At 46.0% G+C, this 19,744-nt stretch overlaps 1 protein-coding gene across 2 annotated transcripts in view; it reads left to right on the top strand.

The window, feature by feature from the left end:
* Positions 1–19,744, top strand: part of Dock1 (dedicator of cytokinesis 1) — a 497,567-nt gene that overhangs the window by 309,129 nt on the left and 168,694 nt on the right. For both annotated transcript variants that reach the window (XM_057777087.1, XM_057777086.1), the window contains exons 28-29: positions 6,891–6,992; positions 14,134–14,228. In XM_057777087.1, the coding sequence (XP_057633070.1) occupies positions 6,891–6,992; positions 14,134–14,228 (197 nt within the window). The remainder of the gene's footprint in view (positions 1–6,890; positions 6,993–14,133; positions 14,229–19,744) is intronic.

The following is a 19,744-nucleotide window of genomic DNA, read 5'->3' as shown; positions in this document are numbered from 1 at the left end:
GATGCTATAAACTCAAAGCCCACCCCTAGTGGCCTACTTCCTCCTAGAGAGGTTAGAGGTCCTTTAACTGACATAAGGAGTGCCCCCTGCTGGGGACTCAGCGTTCAAATACATGAGCCTATGGGGGACATTTCTCTCTCAGACCATCACACGCCATCAAATAGAGTTTTCATGCTTTTTATACTTTATTATCTATAACAAATGTGAATAGGTGTTTAAATTATTACATTCAATAAGCAGCAAATAATTGTTTCAGGTAACTTCATATCCAAATATTCCCCTCTGGTATATGTCCTTTAAGCATCTTTCCATAATTACTGCCCCTGTAAAATTGAAATTGATTTTGTTTTTAAAATTAGATTTCTTTCCTCGGAGTGTCTTGAATGAAATGAGATACTAATACTTTATGAATTCAACCAAGCACACTATTTAAGTTTAATATTTAATTTTGTTGCTAGTCGTTTAAAATCCCTAATAGATGGCATTAATGTAGTTTATCAACCATGCTGTTTTCAGTTTTATTCCATGCCTTTTTATAGTCTTCACTTTGGTTCTTCATAAAATAAGGAAATTATGATATTTTGGAAATTAAATGAGTGAAAATTAACCATATGTTGTTGAATACAGACATCATGATACGGAATGTATCCTCTCTCAATTCTTTCTTCCTTTTTCTGCCTCCTATCCCCCTTCCTCCTCCTTCTGACAAGGTTTCCCTTCTGTAGCCCGGCCGTCTTCTAACTTATGCCTTAGTTTGAGTTCCTGGTACCTCTGGTTTTTAAGTCTTTCTGAGATTCACAGCAGTCAGTGTGCATGTTTCCATCTTCCTGCCTTCAGGTCCCTGGTCACCACCAATCATTCTCTTTCCAGCTTCCAGAATTCTCTTCTCCTGCATTGCTTCTCTCTTTCCTGGGCCTTGGTACTCCATATTGTTGATGTTGGTTTTTGAGACAGGGTCTTTCTGCATAGCCCTGGCTGTCGTGGGACTCTCTATGATGGAAATCAGCCTGCCTCTGCCTCCCTAGTGCTGGCATCCAAGGTGTACACTACCATGCTCAGATGGTCTGTGCTTCTAAAACATGTTCCTTGTCAGCATGATGAGAGGCAGCAGAGGTAGATCCGTCGTTTGATCATGTTAATTGGGATTTCCATGTATGTTTTGGCAAATGTCATCTCTGTGTAGACTTTGAAGAGTCTTTGAACTAGTTTCTAACATTTTGAGATTTTCTTTGCACTCTTGACTTTCTATTTTTCTCGTTTTGTAACTTCTCGTTAGGAACCAGAGCATTCCACCCTTGACTTTTCATCTGAAAAGCCGAAAGCCTTTGTGCACCATATTTGTTTAGTGTCTCAGTGCCCAGACGTTACCCATATGGCCTCATTTTGAGCTGCCTTTGACTTCTCAGTGGAGGGCACAACTCCCAGGCACATTCCTTTCCTATATTCTCTTCTCGTATTGCTACTTGCTTATTGATTCTTCAGTTTGACTCTTCCTCAAAATGTGAGTCATTCTGCATCCCTTGGGTCACACATCTCCCCACCTCGATTGCAGTTCTTCCCCAAGGCTGTCTCAGAGCAGATGTTTTGAATGCCAGTGACGATAGCTGTCTAACTCTGACATGTGCTTTTGGGGAAGGACCATGCTCAGTATCCAACAAGATTTAAGTCTTTAAATAGGGTTTTCTTTTTCAAGTCACTGTCTTGGTGAAAACATGCTGCTTTGTAGCATGAACAATACAAACCCAGAGACAGATATGAGGGTTCAACCTGAAGGTCAGAAAAGCAAAGCAGCCAGCCACTGGCTCTTAGCTCTGCCTCAGCCCGAAAATGGGCAGTCCTGCCTCCTCGAATCCTCAGACTGAGACTTGCTTAAGACCTGTCTCCTTCCATTTTATATTCCTCTCTAGGACTGGGATTAAAGGTGTGCACCACCACCGCCGCCCGGCCTCTATGGCTGAGCAGTGTAGCTGCTGGGATTAAAGGTGTGAGCCAGCACTGCCTGAATTAAAGGTCTGAATGGCTGACTAGTCTGGTTGCTTTGTACTGATCTTCAGGCAAGCTTTTTTTTAAAAAAAAAAAAAAAAAACAACAAGTAATACACCAGTATATTGCTTTTGCCTTTTTTTTTTCCTTTAAACCAGGACCCTGCTAAGAGTCATTAAGTATCCTCTTAGATTCAACTCACCAGAACAAGCCTGTCTTTGCTACCAGCAGCTTCTCTGATCTGGAGCTGCTTGAACCGCTCATGGAATTTTTGGAGCTTAGTCAAGGGTTCACATTGTACCTATGCCCCGCCCCCAGACGACAGACACACAACATGTGTGAGGTGGGAATTCCGGGGCCCATGAATCAGCTCATAGAACCACCAAACTCCCTTCACCAGTCACGTGACTGCAGCCCTTTGTCTTCACCTCCACAGCTCCTGCAGACCGGGAGTGAAGATCCTTGGGGTTTTGTTTGGTTGGATTTTGGTTTTACGAGAGGCACTTGGGAGGCAGAGGCAGGCAGATCTCAGTGAGTTCTGCAAAGCAAGTCCCTTGGGGATTTTCCTTCTAATCCATGTACTTGTCCTTAAGCCTTAACCCTTAAATGGGCACAGCTGCAACGGCACAGTGTCAGGACCGGCTGTCTTTGTGTCTGCTGTACCTAGCCCTCTCCCCATCACTGCTCTGCCCTGTTGCAGCATCTTATATTGAAGCTCCCTGACCCCTACTTCCCCCGCACCTCACCAGGGAGGCCCCTATCTGCCTGTTCTTGGTTCTGCCTATATTCCCATTTTACCCATCTTCAGTCCTTGACGTTGGTTTGACCTGCCCTTGCGCTCACCTGGCTTCTGGTCCTCCCGTGCCCATGCTGCCTGTGTGCCCCACCCCTCCATACGCCACCCCCCTTGTCAATGCACTGAGGATACAACGGGATTTAAAACGGCCGCAGAAGCTAGTTTTGGGGTGAGTAGTACGGTGTTAGTGGAGGATGTGGCGTAAGGCAGTTGCCATGTCTTCCCGGGTAGGAGACCCTTGATAGGGGTGAAGATATGAGCAGGAAGGAAGGACTAAGGCAGGAAGAGGTGATCCCTCCTCTCAGATGACATATTTCCTTTCTCACCGGTGACATCTCTGTCTTTCAAGACCATCTTTTAAAGTCCCTAATACATGCTACTTATTAAAATAACGTGCGCTTCCTGACGACAGCCTAGAGTCCTTTTTCTTCTAGGCATTTCTCTTTTTTACCTTGTCCTAAAGGTTCCTTATACTGTGAAATTGTGTGTATAAAATCTCTATTTTTGTTTCTCAACTATTTCTTCTTGTGTTAATATCCAGGGATTGTGCAATATTCCAACTTAACCTTGCGATAGAACTGCTTGTATTAACGGACACAGACCAGACAGCCCATGCTCTCCTGGCCTCTCCAACGCCCGTGGGATATTTCCAAGGCAACGCTTGGAGAATTTGGTCTTGTCATTTACCTGAGATTCTAATGGAAGTGCCATTCTGCCTCTTATTTTTCACCCCCACAAAATATATGACTTTCACCATCTCTTGCTCTGGGTGCTTAGACATTTTCTCAGAGATGCAAGGGACACTGTTGGACGTAAAATTGCCTCTCCTGAATCACCTTTGCAGGTGGGTCGTTAGAAGGAGCATTACTCAGGGGACGAGTATTTTCCTTCCAAGACTTTTCAAACCTCTCGCCAAATTGCTTTTTAAAAAGGTTATAGCAATTTACGCTCGCACCAACCGTGTGTAAGAACCCTCATCCTCTGTACCTTCACACTCACCATTTAAATCCTGCCTTGCTCTTCTGCCAGGGAATAACGATGTATCATTTTCATCTTGATTACTAATGAGGTTCACATTTTTTTGTTGTTGTTGTTGTTTCTGAGGCAGTGAGTGTCCTGGTTTTTAAGTACAGTTGACTTCTTCAGCCCTTACTTTGAAATCATAGAAATATCTCTTATTTTTATTCTGATAGCTATTTTTAGTCCATGGCTAGAGCTTGAGCCCAATCGCCAAACTCCAGTTCCAAGAGCCAGCTCTGTACAAACAGCCTGCCACACTGTTTAAAAGTGAAACCCTCAGATGACTCCTACAATGCATTTAAAAGAATTAAATCAAAAAGTCTTGTCGTTTTCTTTAATGTCTATAGAATGAGAAACCCCTACCCTTTATTTTTACAGTTCTTTCTAGTTTTGTTCCTAAGATACAGCTGATTTCAAATACCCTTTTCACAAAACCCACTTCATCCATTCTTCTAGACAAATATGTGCCCTGGGTTCAGGTGAGACGTGACGCTCCAGGGTGTGAACAATACTTGCCCCATAAATGTACTAGTATTCCTTGGGTGGGGCTCCATTCACAAAAGGCAGGGATGGAAGAGGGGTTTGTCCGGGAATTGTAGCGTGTATGTTTCCCCTCAGCAAGTGGAGTCCCATGTTCCAATTTACAATTGTGCTGAGCAAGCAAAACTTGCTTTCTCTAAGAGAGGAGCAGCTGAATGGTACAAATTGCTTTTGGCCCATTTCCTTAGGTTAAGTAAAGGGGGCACATAGGCTGCCAGGCAGCACTCTGCTAACTCATGGGGGTAAGCCCTCTTCTTGCCCTTGCAGGGTCTGCTTTAATTAGCCCCCAGTGTCATTAACTAAGGGGCTGCTTGGCTGCATTCTTCAAGATGTTCTCATTCAGTTAGAAGACTCCAGGCGGGCCATTTGCATCTTCCCAGGACTTGCCTTGTGGACACCACTGTCTTCTTGGTTTCGGGGCCCTCCCCCCCACCCCGTTTTCTTTGCTTAGTGTGAGCTTCAAGCATTATCTGGCAATCTATTCCTTAATGAGTGAGTCTTTGTCACCTCTTCTACCTCTGGCCTGACCCAGGTGTGCTGGCTCTTCTCAGGGAACCAGAGCCCTTCTCAAGCCCCCTCAATAGTCTTTCTTTTCTGTCTTCTTGCAGTTTGATAGTTTACATCAGGCATGTGAATATCACCCTTCTGGTTCTAAATCCCTGACTCAATGGCTTTGGTGGTTCTGAAGTGTAAGGCTTGTTGCTCACCTGTCTTGACTGGCACGGTTCATTTAAGCCTGTGCTAAACAGGTGCGCCTATGTAGATGTTTTCTAGAGGCCCCACTTCCGCCAATAGATAACAGCTTCCAGACAGCTGCATCAGAGTAGAATTTGAGGCATAGTATTATAGGGGCCCCTCCTTCTCTTCTACTTTCTTTGCTAACTATAGGAATGGGGCCCGGTAAATCTTTAACTCATGTTGGTTTTCAGCAGCCAAGGTCTTGCACTCCAGCCCCGGAGTGCTGGCTTCACACCTGGCTTTCCCACCTACTCCTAAAGGTATATGCTCTCCGAATCTCGGTTTAACTGCCTAAGAAATGGAACAGGCAGCAAGTCTACCTGTGATTGAGTGGGAATGTGGTTTTGGAGCTTGGTTAGTGAGCAAGCTGACAGTGATAGGTTCTCCAGATACGGAATCTCCTTAGAGGAAGGTGAGGTGCAAAGGCAGCTTCTTTTGAGCCCATTGGGGTGCCAAATATTTATGTCTTTGAAAAGTTCCCATTCATAAATAAGTGCCCTACAAATGCAAAACAAGCATTATTTAGCTCTTTCCCAGAACACCACCAACTTGGAATCTAAATCTCAGCAATTACCATTATTCACAAATAATTTACATTTCTGGGCAAATGGAAGATACCATATCATCATTATTGTATTTGTTCAATTTGCAAAATGTGTCCTTTGAGGACTCATTTGGAAGCCTCTGTGTATACTAGAGATAGAAAATGTATTGGACTCTAACATGCACTGTGGAGTGCATGTTCCAAATTAATATAAAAGACATTTAGGCATTCAAATATATTTGTTGGAAAAAGTGGAATTAGTGAAAAGAATGCAATTTGGGAGCTCATTTACTAAGGAAGAAATAGGGATGTGTATCAAACTATACGCTTCTTATTATTCTACCAGACTCATGCAATTTAATGGGAGTTAGTGTAAATCCTGTGTGACTTTAGATGTCATTAACTTAGGGTATATATTTAAAAGTGGGAAAGGCTCTGTGATGCCAGTCCCCGGCCTGCAAGTGAGAAACTGTGTTTATGACAACAAGACTGCTCAGCCCCAGAGTCTCTCCCGATAGCATGCTCCATTCATGTTACACACAGGTGTGTGTGCACACACCCACAGCTGCACACTGACCAGACTCCTTGGCCAGTCATGTTGGTCCTTTGCTCTCTCCACCTCTACTTTTGTTTGGTGGTTTCTGTTTCCTTCCTCATCTTCATCTCTACCCAGCTCTGTATGGTATGAAGAATACCCATCCCTCCCACTGGACATTCCAGGGTGACGGTCTTTCTTCTCTGACTCTTCCCGAGGGGCAAAACTCACAGTGGAGTTGTCTGGTATTGATTGTCTCTGAAGTGGCCAAGGAGGACACAAGCAGAGTTTGAAAAATAAAATGCCTCTCTTTGCCCTGGCTCAAGAAGAGAAGCTGTGCCCACATTTGTCTAATAATAAGGATGACTGACTTCCAAGAATATTACCTAAGTGACTGGGATTTCAATCTTGACTTTAATTTTTGTGAATTTAATTAAGGGAGGAACATTTAAAGTTTGTTTTTCCAGCCTGGACAACCTCATCATCAAGCCACATTTAATCATTTAATATGGTTAGAGAGAATAAAAATCCACTGTACCTCCTTAAAACAAAGAAACTTCTGAGATAGGAATGAGCCAGACTATCTCCCGTTGGCCTTGAGAGCCATGTAGTGGAACTAGGGCTCTGCGCAGGTCCTCCCTGATGGTGGAAGAGCCGGCTCCAATGGTTGATGTCAGTTCTTCTATGAGGACTGTTCTTCCTCTATCTAATTCTACCTTCCAATCCACCTGCAGGGGAACTTTGTGGCTTGCATGACAGCTATTTTACGGCAGATGGAAGACTACCATTACGCCCACCTGATCAAGACCTTTGGGAAGATGAGGACAGATGTTGTGGTGAGTGTCATGTCTATTCTGTCACAGGGCCAGTGGTGGAAGTGGAGGGTGACATTTGTATCTACATTTATAATAGAATTTTGCATGGGACTTCTCTGGTTGCTATCAGAAGCCACTTCGGTCTCTATGTAGAAGTTTCTGACTAGGACTGATCTGGAGAACAGCTTGAGTCTGACCTAGAGAAATCCCATCTGTTCTGGTCACAGCATCCTTTCCCATGCTCTTGGGTCATGAGCAATCATGGCCCTTCATAGTCATTTCTTGGTTGACTTTCTATAGCAGTAGCTTATGAGACACCCTCATGCACCTAAGCTATCCTTTGCTATTAATTAGTGCTAATCATAGACACTAATCAGCATTTCTCCTGATAACTCCTTAGTCCTCCTCATGCAAACTATGATGCAACTTAATTGGGAGAGTGTAATAGGGAAATTTATTGCTTAGGAGCTACCTCCCTAATGGCCTGAAATTACACTGCCATATGGTGAATATCCTTTACAAAGGCTGCACCAAACCTGCTGGCAGGCTTCCTGGTGAGAAGCTGATGCGAATTCTTGGATTCCATTTCTAAGGACTCACTAGTCCCATAGAATACTCACAGACTCCCTAGGGGCACATCTCCCTTGCATAGTACCTCCAGAACAAGGCTTATTGCACTTGACCTCTGCCTTACGAACTGAGGGAAACAGCAAGATGATGCATATATTGATAGCTAGATTGATTGACAGGTAATAGATATAATGATAGGAGATAGGATAATGGATAGATGATAGGTAGATAAATATAGACAGATAATCTTCAAGCAAAAATAAGTCTATACCTCAAAATAATAGCGGTGTTCCTTAAATAAAAGGGTATAAATATGTGCCATTCTTTCATGTCTGTGTGTTTTAGTTTTCTTTCACTTTCAAGGAAAAGTTTACAGTAGGTACATATTCAAATATGCAATAACTACCACACAGTATCCTAAGATTAATTTGAAGTCATAGCGTAGTAAAATCTTATTTTATATTCTTGTATGTAATTTTAGCATTAAATCTTAAATGTGCCTCTATGGCCTGCTTTGGCCAGTGAAAATAATATTATAACCCACCTAAACCTCCCCCAAACAGTGCTACCAACTGGAGACCAAGTGTCCAAATGCCTGAGACCATAGGGGACATTTCTCATTCAAAGCACCCCAGGATGACTCTGCCTTGTAGGTTTGGGCATGTACCCTCTCCTTCTCACAATGGAAGATCAAATTACAGACTCCATGGTGTGGGCCTAATTTCCCAAGGGTTTTCTTTTCCCCCCTCTTAGCCACAGGCATCCAGAAAGTCAATTATTTGCATACAATTTGATTTCCATTGTAAAATGGCATTTGTTATTTGTATATCTCAAATTCCCAAGGCAAGGTTTTTGATTGTTGTTAGTTCATCAAAACCTTCATGAAAATATGTTCCCATCTACTGACTGTATGCAGAGAATGTTTTATTTTTCTACTCTCCCAATTATCACGAAAATGAAAAGATCATTTCCTGTGAAATAATTGGAAGTTAATTAGTATTCCAATACGAAAATGGCCTGAACCATCTTCCCGAGTCTTGCTTGCTTCTAACAACCACAGCTTCAGGTTCTCAGATTCAGACCCCCACTCCCAACCCCACCCTGACACCTGGGTGAATCAGTCTCACTTAGATTCACGGTTATCATTACCCCAACTTCCCCTCAGGACTCTAGCTGTCACCTTCTAAATGGTCTACTGTGCCCAGGGTAGCCAGAGAATCTCAACCTGGGTGGGAAGACATGTCTTGTAGTAGGAGCTGCGGGCTGTGTTCCTGCCGCCCCAGCTCCTGGTCGCCTGGCTAGCTTATACCCCGAAATAACAACACACAAACTGTATTCTTTTAAACACTGCTTGGCCCATTATATCTAGCCTCTTCTCAGCTAACTCTTGCACCTGGACTAGCCCATTTCTAATAATGTGTGTAGCACCCCAAGGTGCGCTTACCGGGAGGATTCTAGCCTACGTCCATCCTGGGTCGGAGCTTCATCACGTCTGCCTTGGCGATGAGCTGCTTTGTGTCTGTCTCTGAGAGGAGCTGCCCTGCATCTGAGCTCACTTCCTCTTCCTCCCAGCATTCTGTCTGTTTACTCCACCCACCTATGTTCTAACCTATGAGGGCCAAGCAGTTTCTTTATTTTTAACCAATGGCCTTCCTCCATCAGTGTCTTGTTGACATCCCTCACAGAACAGGCAGGCTGCTTCTTCAAGACAGCTCTAGCAAACTTGTTTTGCTGATGCCCAGTGCCTGGTGCTGCCCTTGGTCTAAGTCTCAGCATCAGGAATAGAAGCAAAGAGCTTGCCCAGAACCCCAGGAAACATTCACAGACCTCCACTGGGGGGCTCTGCAAGAGCCTATTTTGTTCTCCGCACTCTGACCCACATCAACAGGTCTCTGACACCTGCTGGATGTTCTGCAGTTCAGTTCCATCCCTGCACTGTCAACCTGGGTGCAGCCATGGATCCCCCAGATCCAGCTTTCAAGTCCAGGCTCCTATGCTTTAGATGAAGCAGCTGGTAATAAGAGTTCCTTCACCCTGGCCTTGAGGTTCATAATTTGCCCAGCTAGCTCACAGCACTACAGGAGACACTCACATTTCCTGTTCTGTTTATTATAAAGGTTGCAACTCTTGAGAAACCAATGTGAAGAGTTGCACAGGACAAAGAGGGCAGGGGTGCACAGGACAGAGAGGGTAGGGGTGCACAGGATAGAGGAGAGGGTGGGGATGCATAGGACAGAGAGGAGGGCAGGGGTACATAGGACAGAGAGGGCAGGGGTGCACGGGACAGAGAGGGCAGGGTGCACACGACAGAGAGGGCAAGGGTGCACAGGACAGAGTAGAGGGCAGGGGTGCACAGAACAGAGAGGAGGGCAGGGGTATACAGGACAGAGAGGACAGGAGTGCACAGGACAGAGAGGAGGGCAGAGGTACACAGGACAGAGAGGGCAGGGGTGCACAGAACAAAGAGAAGGGCAGGGGTGCACAGGACAGAGAGGGCAAGGGTGCACAGGACAGAAAGGGGGTCAGTGGTGCACAGGATGGAGAGGAGGGTAGGGGTGCATAGGATGGAGAGGAGGGCAGGGGTGCACAGGACAGAGAGGGGGCAGGGGCACACAGGACAGAGGGGGCAGAGGTGCACAGGACAGAGAGGGGGGCTTGGAGGCACGGGACAGAGAGGGCAGCGGTGCACAGGACAGAGAGGAGGGCAGGGGTGGCCATTCAGACCATCTGCCTCCTCTCCGGAAGCCTGTCAGCAGCCCAGTCTCCTCCAGGCTTGTGTGAGCATAATCTCCCCACAGTTGGAGTAAGTAGGTTGGAAGTTCCAGTTCTCTCATCATTAATGTAAACTCATGTGTAGGACTCATTATGTTCACAGCACATGTGATGACATTCAGTGACACTTGGGGTGGGGGTGGGGTGATTTGATCCTTGGATCCACTATACCTCAGTAGCTTTTAGTAAGTGTGTACTGGATGAAGAGGGAGGTGTGCAGGGGCAGAGCAGGTGGAGGCGGTGCTGAGGGGTTGAGTGTGTTAAAGGCTAGGAGAGAGAAGAGTCCATACTGACTCGGGGTACTGCAGGCCCTCTCACCAGCCACCTTGTCCTTGTGGAATCTTCCAAGCTTGTTCTGCTGTGAAGTAAGCCCCTGAACCGCCACATATTCCAGGCCCTCTTGGTGGAATCCTTTCCCACCGTCTTGCTCCTTCAGTGTTCACCGTTTGGGAGCCCCTTTCTGACACCTGTGCAGATCTCTGTAGATGGATCTAGGCTCCTCCTTCATAGCGCCTCACTTTGTCCATCCTGATTGACCACCCGCCTGTTCTGGAGTGGGCCAGGCAGAGCCCAATGTCGAAAGTGGTGAGGAAGAATGCTGGCACGTCTGGGGAAAGCAGAAGTGCCATCAGTGTGAATGGGCCTGCTTCAGACACATTATGCAGGATGAGACCCTCAAGGTCTCAAAGGTGTTGCCAGCCTTGTGAGCCCATCAGCAGAAGTGCTGCCTAGTCCCCATCTTTGGTGGAGAGAGGAGACGGGCTCCACACATCCACTGCTCTGTTCCTAAACCATTTCCTTGCAAGCGCAGCCTGAGGACAGCCCCGCACACAAGACTGTCACTGTAGGGGTGCAGATCCCTTTCCCACTGATCTTCTGTCAGCATGGTGGAAGGCCTTAGCAGCCAGACAAACTCTCATGCCTCGTAGTATTCGCGGTGAACCCATACCATCTGAGCTCTGCAAACAAACAAGCCAAAAAAGGCTAAGTCAGTGTTGAGACATCTCTGGGCAGAGCGGATGATGGTGGAGGGGAAGGGGTTACAGGCAGAAGGAGGAGTTTACTGTGGGAGGCACTAAGGGGCACTGAGGTATCACACCAGCCAGGACCTCCTCTGGGCTCTGCCAGCATCCTTCTGTCCTGTGCCGCCTATTTGCTGTCAGAGCAGTTATGTTCTGAGTGAACTTTATTCCGAGGCCATTATGGAGTCCCACACAGCTGTTGGATATAATGAATTCCGGATGCCCTTTATTTGGTTCCTGCTGACAGGAATGTCTTGCAAAACTACTGTACAACATCAAAACCAAGGTTTGACATTCATGCAATCCACTCACCTTATCCAGATCTCTTTGGCATGACTTGTATTCTTTACCCTAACGATGTATCACACAAAGCCTCCTGCAAACAGAGAAGCTAGAGGAACAGCAGTTCGTGTCAGTGACAAGCACTTCAGCTTAGAGCACCCCCCCATCTCTCTCTCTCTCTCTCTCTCTCTCTCTCTCTCTCTCTCTCTCTCTCTCTCTCTGTGTGTGTGTGTGTGTGTGTGTGTGTGTGTGTGTTACAAATCTCTTAAGGAAGAGAATGCCGTTTCTATAGGCATTCTAGTTACTAAGTGGCTGGGCAAGCACCTCCAACAGTCACCATTGTACTGTAGGGAGGGACAGCCACTCTCTCACTCACTGTGCTCACACCTGATTTTCCCAAATTTGCTCCTTTCTTAGAGGACCCCCTAGGGGTCCATATTGCTCTGTCTAGTTCGTTTGTAGCCTTTAATTTACTGCCGTTCTCCCATCTCAGTCTGCTGAGTGCTAAGATTACAGACTACCCCACACTGAATTTTGTTGTGTCTCTGTGCTTGTGTTTTTCCCTTGCTCTCTTTCTTCCATGACATTGTGTGTGTGTTAAAAAGAACTCGTGAGAAGAGTGCCCACAGAGGCCATAAGAGGGCCCTGAATCTTCTGAAGCTGGAATTACAGGCAGTTGCGAGCTGCCCAACATAGGTGCTGGGAACTGAATTTGGATCCTCTGTGGGAACAGCATCAGCTCTTACTAGGTGAGCCCTCCACCTGATGAGGTGAGAGTGACTTTTTCATCAAATTAACAGACTTAGAGATAGAGAGGAGCAGTTGTTTGCCTCCAGAAAATACCTGCAGCTTTTGTTAGAGCTGACCGCTTGCTGTCTTGGGTACCCTATGAATAATCAGACACAAAATTGCAAAAGAAATGAATGATGACTGCGTGCTGAAGCATTCTTTCAATACTCCTGAGCCCGGGGCTTTGGCAGAGCCTTTGTGAAGCCTCATCATCTATTCTGGACCAATTGGTCCTTTGGACCATCTGGATTACTGAGTTCCTCAGCCCTACATGTAAACCTTGCAAGAGGTCATCTCCCACTTCAGACTGCATTTTGTTCAATTAGCCAAATTCCATCGTATATCAGCTAAGCAATACTAATTAAGGGCTGGCTTATAAGTCATTGAAAGGAAAGAAAAGGCACCGAGGAAAGATGGCTTTTCTCTTAAGGATGTAAATCCATCCCTGCATCTCAGTTGTTAGACTTAGAAGAGGGATGAACAGGAAAGCCAGCAATTCCACACAAGCAGAAATATAGCTCATAAAGTATACGATCTGGCCATCCAAAGTTTTAAACTCTTGGCAAAATGGTAAGCTAAGCAGTAGAATAATTATGTTGCATTGAAATAAACCTATTCCTCCTCTAAATTTCTTCTGGTCAGAGTGTTTCCTCACAGCAACAAAATGAAACTGGTCCCCAAAGAGCGTGAACCTTGCCCATTACCTGATGGTTATCATCAGGTTCTTTGCAAGTGGTGTGGTTTGAGAATTCCCCACTGGGGAATCGTTTTGTTGGCTGCTTAAAAACCATTCTCTCCCTTGGCCTTCATAGCCAACACTTCATTATGATTCAGTAAGTTACACAATAAGGAAGGTCCACTTATTGGTCCAACTCTAGCTATGGTGTCCCTTTTCTAAACTAACTCTCTGTCATCTGTCTCCCTCTCACCCTGGGTCCTAAGTACACATAAGGACTTCCCAACAAACCATGCCAGGGTTCAGGATAATAGCACAGAGCAAAATTACCTTGCCCTCACAAATAGGAGCTTCTGTTCATTCCAACCAGCAGGGGGGAGCTGGTACACGCTTACCAGCTTGCTGTGGCCAGGGGCTTCCATGTGGGCGTGTGAGTGGCACAGAGCAGTGGGGAACCCCTTAAATCCTGCCCTATGTTGTTCTGGGAGAGCCACACAAAGACTGTGAGCTTCCTATGGCGTCCCTGAGTAGTTAACTATGGAGCTATTGGGCAAAAGGGCTCCTTACTCAGAGGGTCAGCTGCATGCTGAGTATGTTCAGAGGGTCAAGGCAAGCTTTAAATTACAAAGCGAAAGGGTAGGGATAACAGTATCCAATCTCTGGGGGGTTTGATAGTGATAAATGGATTTAGGATAAACATGAGAGAATGCTGCAGCCTGCATGATAGGTTTGTAAAACCCATGTTTTCCTGTAAGCAGTAAAGGCACAAATGTATATTTATAACCCTTGGGGATCTTTTCTTAACTGCCAGAGAGACATTCCCGGGGACTATTTCAACATCTATCCTGGAAAAAGTCATCTCAAGCAGAAGGTGCCCAGGTGAACAGAAAGACAGAAGCAGTACACAGCCCCAGTGAAATGCATCTTCATTTGCTTCTAGAATGTTTTCCTTCAGCTAAAAATAATGGGGTCTTTTATAATCTCATCATTGAGAAGAGTGTTCGCTCTCCTCCTGGGTGGGCTGCCTCACTGCCATGCTGTCTCGTTGCAGGATTTTCTGATGGAGACATTCATCATGTTTAAGAACCTCATTGGGAAGAATGTCTACCCCTTCGACTGGGTGATAATGAACACAATGCAGAACAAGTAAGTTTAGCCCGTGTTCTACCTCCACGTCATATCTGGTGGCACCAGTGGTGTGGCCACCTACTGAGGTGTCTGTGCTTATGTGTTCTGCCGTGTCTATGGTGGCCATGGGTCTATGGTGATATGGACATGGAGATCATGGGGGTGTTCTTAGGCCAGTATGGGGCTCTGTCTCTAGATCAGGCTGTGTCCCTGGAGGGGCAGAGCCAGGGCTGCCCTCAGCTACGTTTGATAAAATCTAAGACAGAAAGAATTCAGTGGTGTTTGTAGATTAAGGTTGTTTAAGGAAGAGGTCAGATTGGTTATAAATGGGTTTATTGTAGCCCTTCTGATAGCTCCATGTTTCTCCTTGTGGCCTTAGCTTATAGTTTCCCTATGGCTTTGACTTTTCCTTTGTTTTGTTTTATTTTCATCAGGGTAGTCAATGTAGCTAAATACAGCCTTGTACTCCTGAGCCTCCTGCCCGCAGCTCCCGGGCACTGGGAGAACAGGCTTGGATTACCACACCTGCCTGGCTTTGCATTTTTATCCACCCTGTGGAGAAATTCATGACAGTGGGGTCTTCCCTGGAACTTTCCTGGGTTCTGCTCATCCTGTAACAGTAAGGATAATGTTGCCGTTGAGTTCCTCATGTTACGAGATTCCCAGCAGACCTCTGGCAAGATTCCATTGAGGAAATGCTGTGCTTCTCAAGTCAGATACTGCTGTAGCTAAGATCTCCCATGGTGAGCAGGATACATTCATATCCTGGGTGGTAACTTCTCTAACAAAGCTCAGATATGATTGGTTCCCTGTAGTTGTATCTCAGGGTTCCCTTTCAAGGTCCACTGGTGTGTTGGGAGAGCATAAAATATACTTTTGTATTAATTTTTGTGATGGGTTTATAATCGATAGGTCAGTTATAGTTTTCAAGTCATCCTTGTATTCCTCCCTCTTCTTGCTACCCCATCAGAGATACCTCTTCCCTCCATCCCTGGCTTGGAGGAAGTCTCAGCTTCCCCAGAACTAAAGGAATCCTGTGGCCCATGGCTCCATCAACACAGCAATTCTAGAGACACCAAGACTCTTTGGAGCCATGTTGTTTTTCGTGTGGCAAGGAAGTGGTCATAATTCGTGGTCCCCAGAGTTGCAGACTGACTAAGCAATGAGGATGTGTATAATGTGTGGTCCCCAGAGTTGCAGACTGACCAAGCAGCGTCAGCCTTCTCCTGCTCACTGGAGACTCCCTACTGGCCCAGCCATGTGATGAGCTGTCGTGGGTGGAAGCAATGAGTGTCTACTGTGTCTTAGACATGGGCTTTTGTTTTGAGGAAAATGAGCAGAGAGGGAGAAGTCCCTGCATGCTCCTGTCGGAGCATGTGCCACGAAGACCTCTGAGCATAAGATAAGTGACACAAGTGCGGAGGATGACATCTGCCCTGGCCTCTGCTTCACTGTGCACAGAAGCTGAAGTCCTAAGGCAATCATAAGGGGAGCAGTGTATGTCCAGGCTGCACAGCCTGTGACCCATCTTACACAGAGCACTGCACCAGATTCTCTAGTCACCTAATCAAATACTGAGTCACCAGGTCGACCTGGCTATACTTCCTCTCTTGAAGATTCCTGTAGATATGTGATATGAGTGCGTGTGTGCATGTGTGTGTATGTATGTGTGTGTGTTCGTTCTAATCTGTGTATGTCTGACGGCTCTATAGGAAGGATTTTTCTATTTGAGAGACTCTAACCCCTAAGAAGTCACAGCAAAGCCACAGTTAACATTTACACAGGGACAAATTCCAGGGCAAGGTGATCTATGAAAGAGCAACCCATTTTGATGCACTTCACATATGGGCACTGATGACTATAAAAGTTATTCCCAAAGCCCATGGGATGCAAATACCAGAATACACATCATTGATGTGCATAAGCTGAGTCAGGTTGTGTAGGGGAGCCTCTTACCAGGCTGTGGATGTAACATGAGGGCTGGCTTGTTGGGTATCTGTCCCACCTGGTACCCCACAGCCAGCAAGCCCCAAAGAAAATCACACAGAGGTCTCCATAAGATTAGAAACTGATTGGCCCATTAGCTCAGGCTTCATATTAGCTCTTATAATTTATGTTAGCCCATTATTCTAGTCTATGTTAGCCACATGGCTCAGTACCTTTATCAGCCGAGTAGGTCACTTCCTGCTTCTCGGTGGTCTGGGCAGGAATGGGAGGAATAGGCTTCCTCTTTCCTAACATTCTCCTGTTCTCATCGCCCCGCCTCTACTTCCTGTCTGGTTGACCCACCTATATTTCCTGCCTGGCCAATCAGCATCTATTTAAAACATGATTGACAGAATACAGACAATTCTCCCCAACCATGTGGATGTAGCTCAGCTGGGAGCATGCTCACCCACCATGTACTAAGCTTGATCCCCAGACCCTAGCATTGGTGCATGAAACCGGGTATGGGAATATGTTCCTGTAATCCCACCACTTGGGAGATGGAGGCACGATGATCAAAAGTTCAAAGAAAAAAAAAATGAAACAGAAACCACTTGCCTCCACCAGGTTAGAGGGCCAGATACTTACAGCTCTTTGGAGATAACTGCTTTGGTGGCCCTTCCTTTCCTTAAATGTCAGCTCCACTGTGAAGAGTTTTTCACTGTTGACAATGTGCGTATTCTTTGCCTGTCTAAAACACCTGATGGTCTATTTAAGAGCTGAACAGCCAATAGTGAGGCATGAGCAAGGATAGGTGGGGCTGACAGGCAGAGACCATAAACAGGAGGAGAACTGAGAAAGAGGAGGAGCAATAAGAGAACAAGGAGAGGAGGACATCAGAGGTCAACCACTTAATCACCCAGCCAAAAAGCAAGAAAAGATAAAAGCCCAGAGACAAAAGGCAGACAGGATAACATCAGTTAAGAAAAATTAGCAAGAAACAAGCCAAGCTAAGGCCGGGTGTTCATAACTAAGAGTAAGGCTCCATGTGTGATTTATTTAGGAGCTGCGTGGCAGACCCCCAGAAGATCCTGTATAGTAAGAGCAAAACCAGCCAACAATAGTGCTTTCCCCTCCCTTCTTACTTGAACTGTACCTCCATCTGCCAATAGGATGCTGGTGGTACCCTTCACCTCCTCAGAGCATAGGCTTCCCATAAACTCCTGCCCAGCCTAAGCTTGCTGCTCCTCTTTCTTCACTACTGAACACTGTAGCTGGAGAGGATGCCATCTACAAACCTGCTGTGAGTTTCTCCAAGGACAAAATCTGACAAAGACTGAAGCAGTATCCCTGTAGAAACTACGCAGAGAACACATAATATGGTGTGGCCATTTGTTCTTGCTGAGGTGAGAAAATCCCTGACAAGAGCCACGGAAAGGAGGAGGGGTTTGTTCTGGTTCGAAGGTTCAGTCCATCCTTCAGGGTAGCCATGGCAGCAGAAGCCATGTCAGGGAGGCAGCTGGTCACACTGTGTGCCTAACCAAGAAGTAGAGCAAGATAATTGTTGGTGCTCAGCTCCTTTCCCTTGAGTCTGGGACCCCAGCCCTGTGACTCATATCCATGGTGGATCGTCCCTCCTTAATTGTTCCAATCTAGAAAGTGCCTCTGAGATTAGCCCAGAGGCTTGTCTCCATGACGACTCTAAATTCACATGTGGTTTCTCCATTGTTTCCTATCTGGGGCTTTCTGTCTGTCTGTCTGTCTGTAGTTCATTATGTCCACAGTGCCAGATTTGCTGGTGTCAGTCCCCCTGCCATGCATTGTAGCCCTCCTTCCCTTGACATGATAAGCTGTGGTTTCCAGAAGCTTTCAAGTCTGTATTTAAGTTTTAATGGCACAGTTGGACATTCAGTTTTACCACCCACAGCTTAGAAATCGACCAAATCAGCCTCTCTGGTCTCTTAAATATCCGTGTGCTCGTTTGGCTTTGTCTGTGAACAAACTGCTCCTTGGCGCTCAGGGCTCGTAAAGTGGAAATTAAAGACAGCACCCATTTGATGTGGTGCAACGGCTTATAAATCAAGCATCCTGGGACTGACTGAAGATCCCAAGGCCAGCCATTGACTGGTTGCCATGTGAAGATACTGATGGGCCAACAATGGCCTGACATTATGGGTCTGAGCTCGGGTATGAGGGTGCCAACTGGCAAGATGATATTTAAGGTAAGCACAGTTCAGAAGCAATCAGTGTGTTTTTGCACTGACTTTTGGAACTGCTACAAAGTCTATCCAGGGCAGCGTGGGTGCTCCCTCCTTGGAAGCCTCCAAGATGACTGGAAGCCGACCCCGTTCCCTTCAACTGCTGAGCATTGCTGCTGCCCGGGCTCCCACATGGCTGTCTCTGCTTGACTGGTTTTTGGAGTCCATGTGGCATAGCAGATGTATCATGGATGTGTTAGCTGTGGATGCGAATGTAGCCACTTGTCTGTACTGCTCCTGGATTTGGGCTCACCCCAGTGGTACCCATTAGGCACACTAGAATTTTTGCCATGGGTGGGGCCTGGTAAGAATTAAAAGTCTGACAGATGGGATACAATTTTTCTCTTTAGAGAAATGTGTGCCGTGGACTGCTTTCATTTGGCCCATGAGGCAGCATTTCGTCTTCATACAGTAGGTGAGAAAAGGGACACTACTAGGGAAGACTTTACAGCTCCTTAGAATTCAGCTTCTGTTCGTACTTACTGCAGAGAAGGTAGCGGTTTCTGCCTTTGTTGATGCTGATTGACACTTGCAATAGAATTTTTAAAATGTAAACCACTCTCATTGAAATTCCCCCATACCACTCCCATAGACCTTGCTAGGAGCTGGCCCTCCTCTCTCAGGAGGAAAGTAAATGAAATCAACACTTTCCCTTGCTCAGAACCATTGCTGTTGACAACTATGATTGTCACCAGTTTTCAAGTATCCCTTCATGTCAAGGTAGATTCTGCATTTGGGGCTGACTGGTCCCTTCCAGGCTAAGTTGGGACCTAAAGGAGACTCCATTTATAAACTCTGATTTATATCCTGCACTTTTGCCTTGAAGACTTTGAAAATCCATGCATGTAAAATCATGGAGGGGGCTCGGAACTTTCGAGTAGTCCACAACTGAAGTAAGGCGTGGATGAAAAGACAGTGATTGCAGGTTTCTCTCTGGATGGTGGGAAGGGTCCTCGTCACTCACCAAAGGAGACTGACTGTTCATCATGAGGATCTTTAACTGTGAGATGCCAAGCAAGAAAGAGCAGAGAGGGGAAAAAAGCCATCTGTTAGGGACTTATAATGCCTCCCCCAGATACAAATAGACGGTTTTTTCATTGTGTATGTGAGAGCCGTTACCATTCAGTACAGTGGCCCTAACAAGGGTTGGTTGTAACTGAAGCTGTCGGAAAGGCGAGCTTAACAAGTATAGTAAAAGTTTTGTGTTTGTGTGTGCTTGTGTCTATAAAGATGCATGTGGAGAGCAACAGATAGCTTAGGTGTCACTTGTCAGTGCCATGCGCCTTGATTTTTGAGATAAGATTGCTTATGGCCTTAAGTCAGTAAGGTGCAGACATGTGCCTGTCTGCC

Source organism: Chionomys nivalis, chromosome 8, assembly GCF_950005125.1.
Source record: "Chionomys nivalis chromosome 8, mChiNiv1.1, whole genome shotgun sequence".
NCBI classification, from domain to species: Eukaryota; Metazoa; Chordata; class Mammalia; order Rodentia; family Cricetidae; genus Chionomys; species Chionomys nivalis.
Note: the sequence above shows the minus strand (reverse complement) of the source record. Positions and strands in the feature narration are given on the sequence as shown.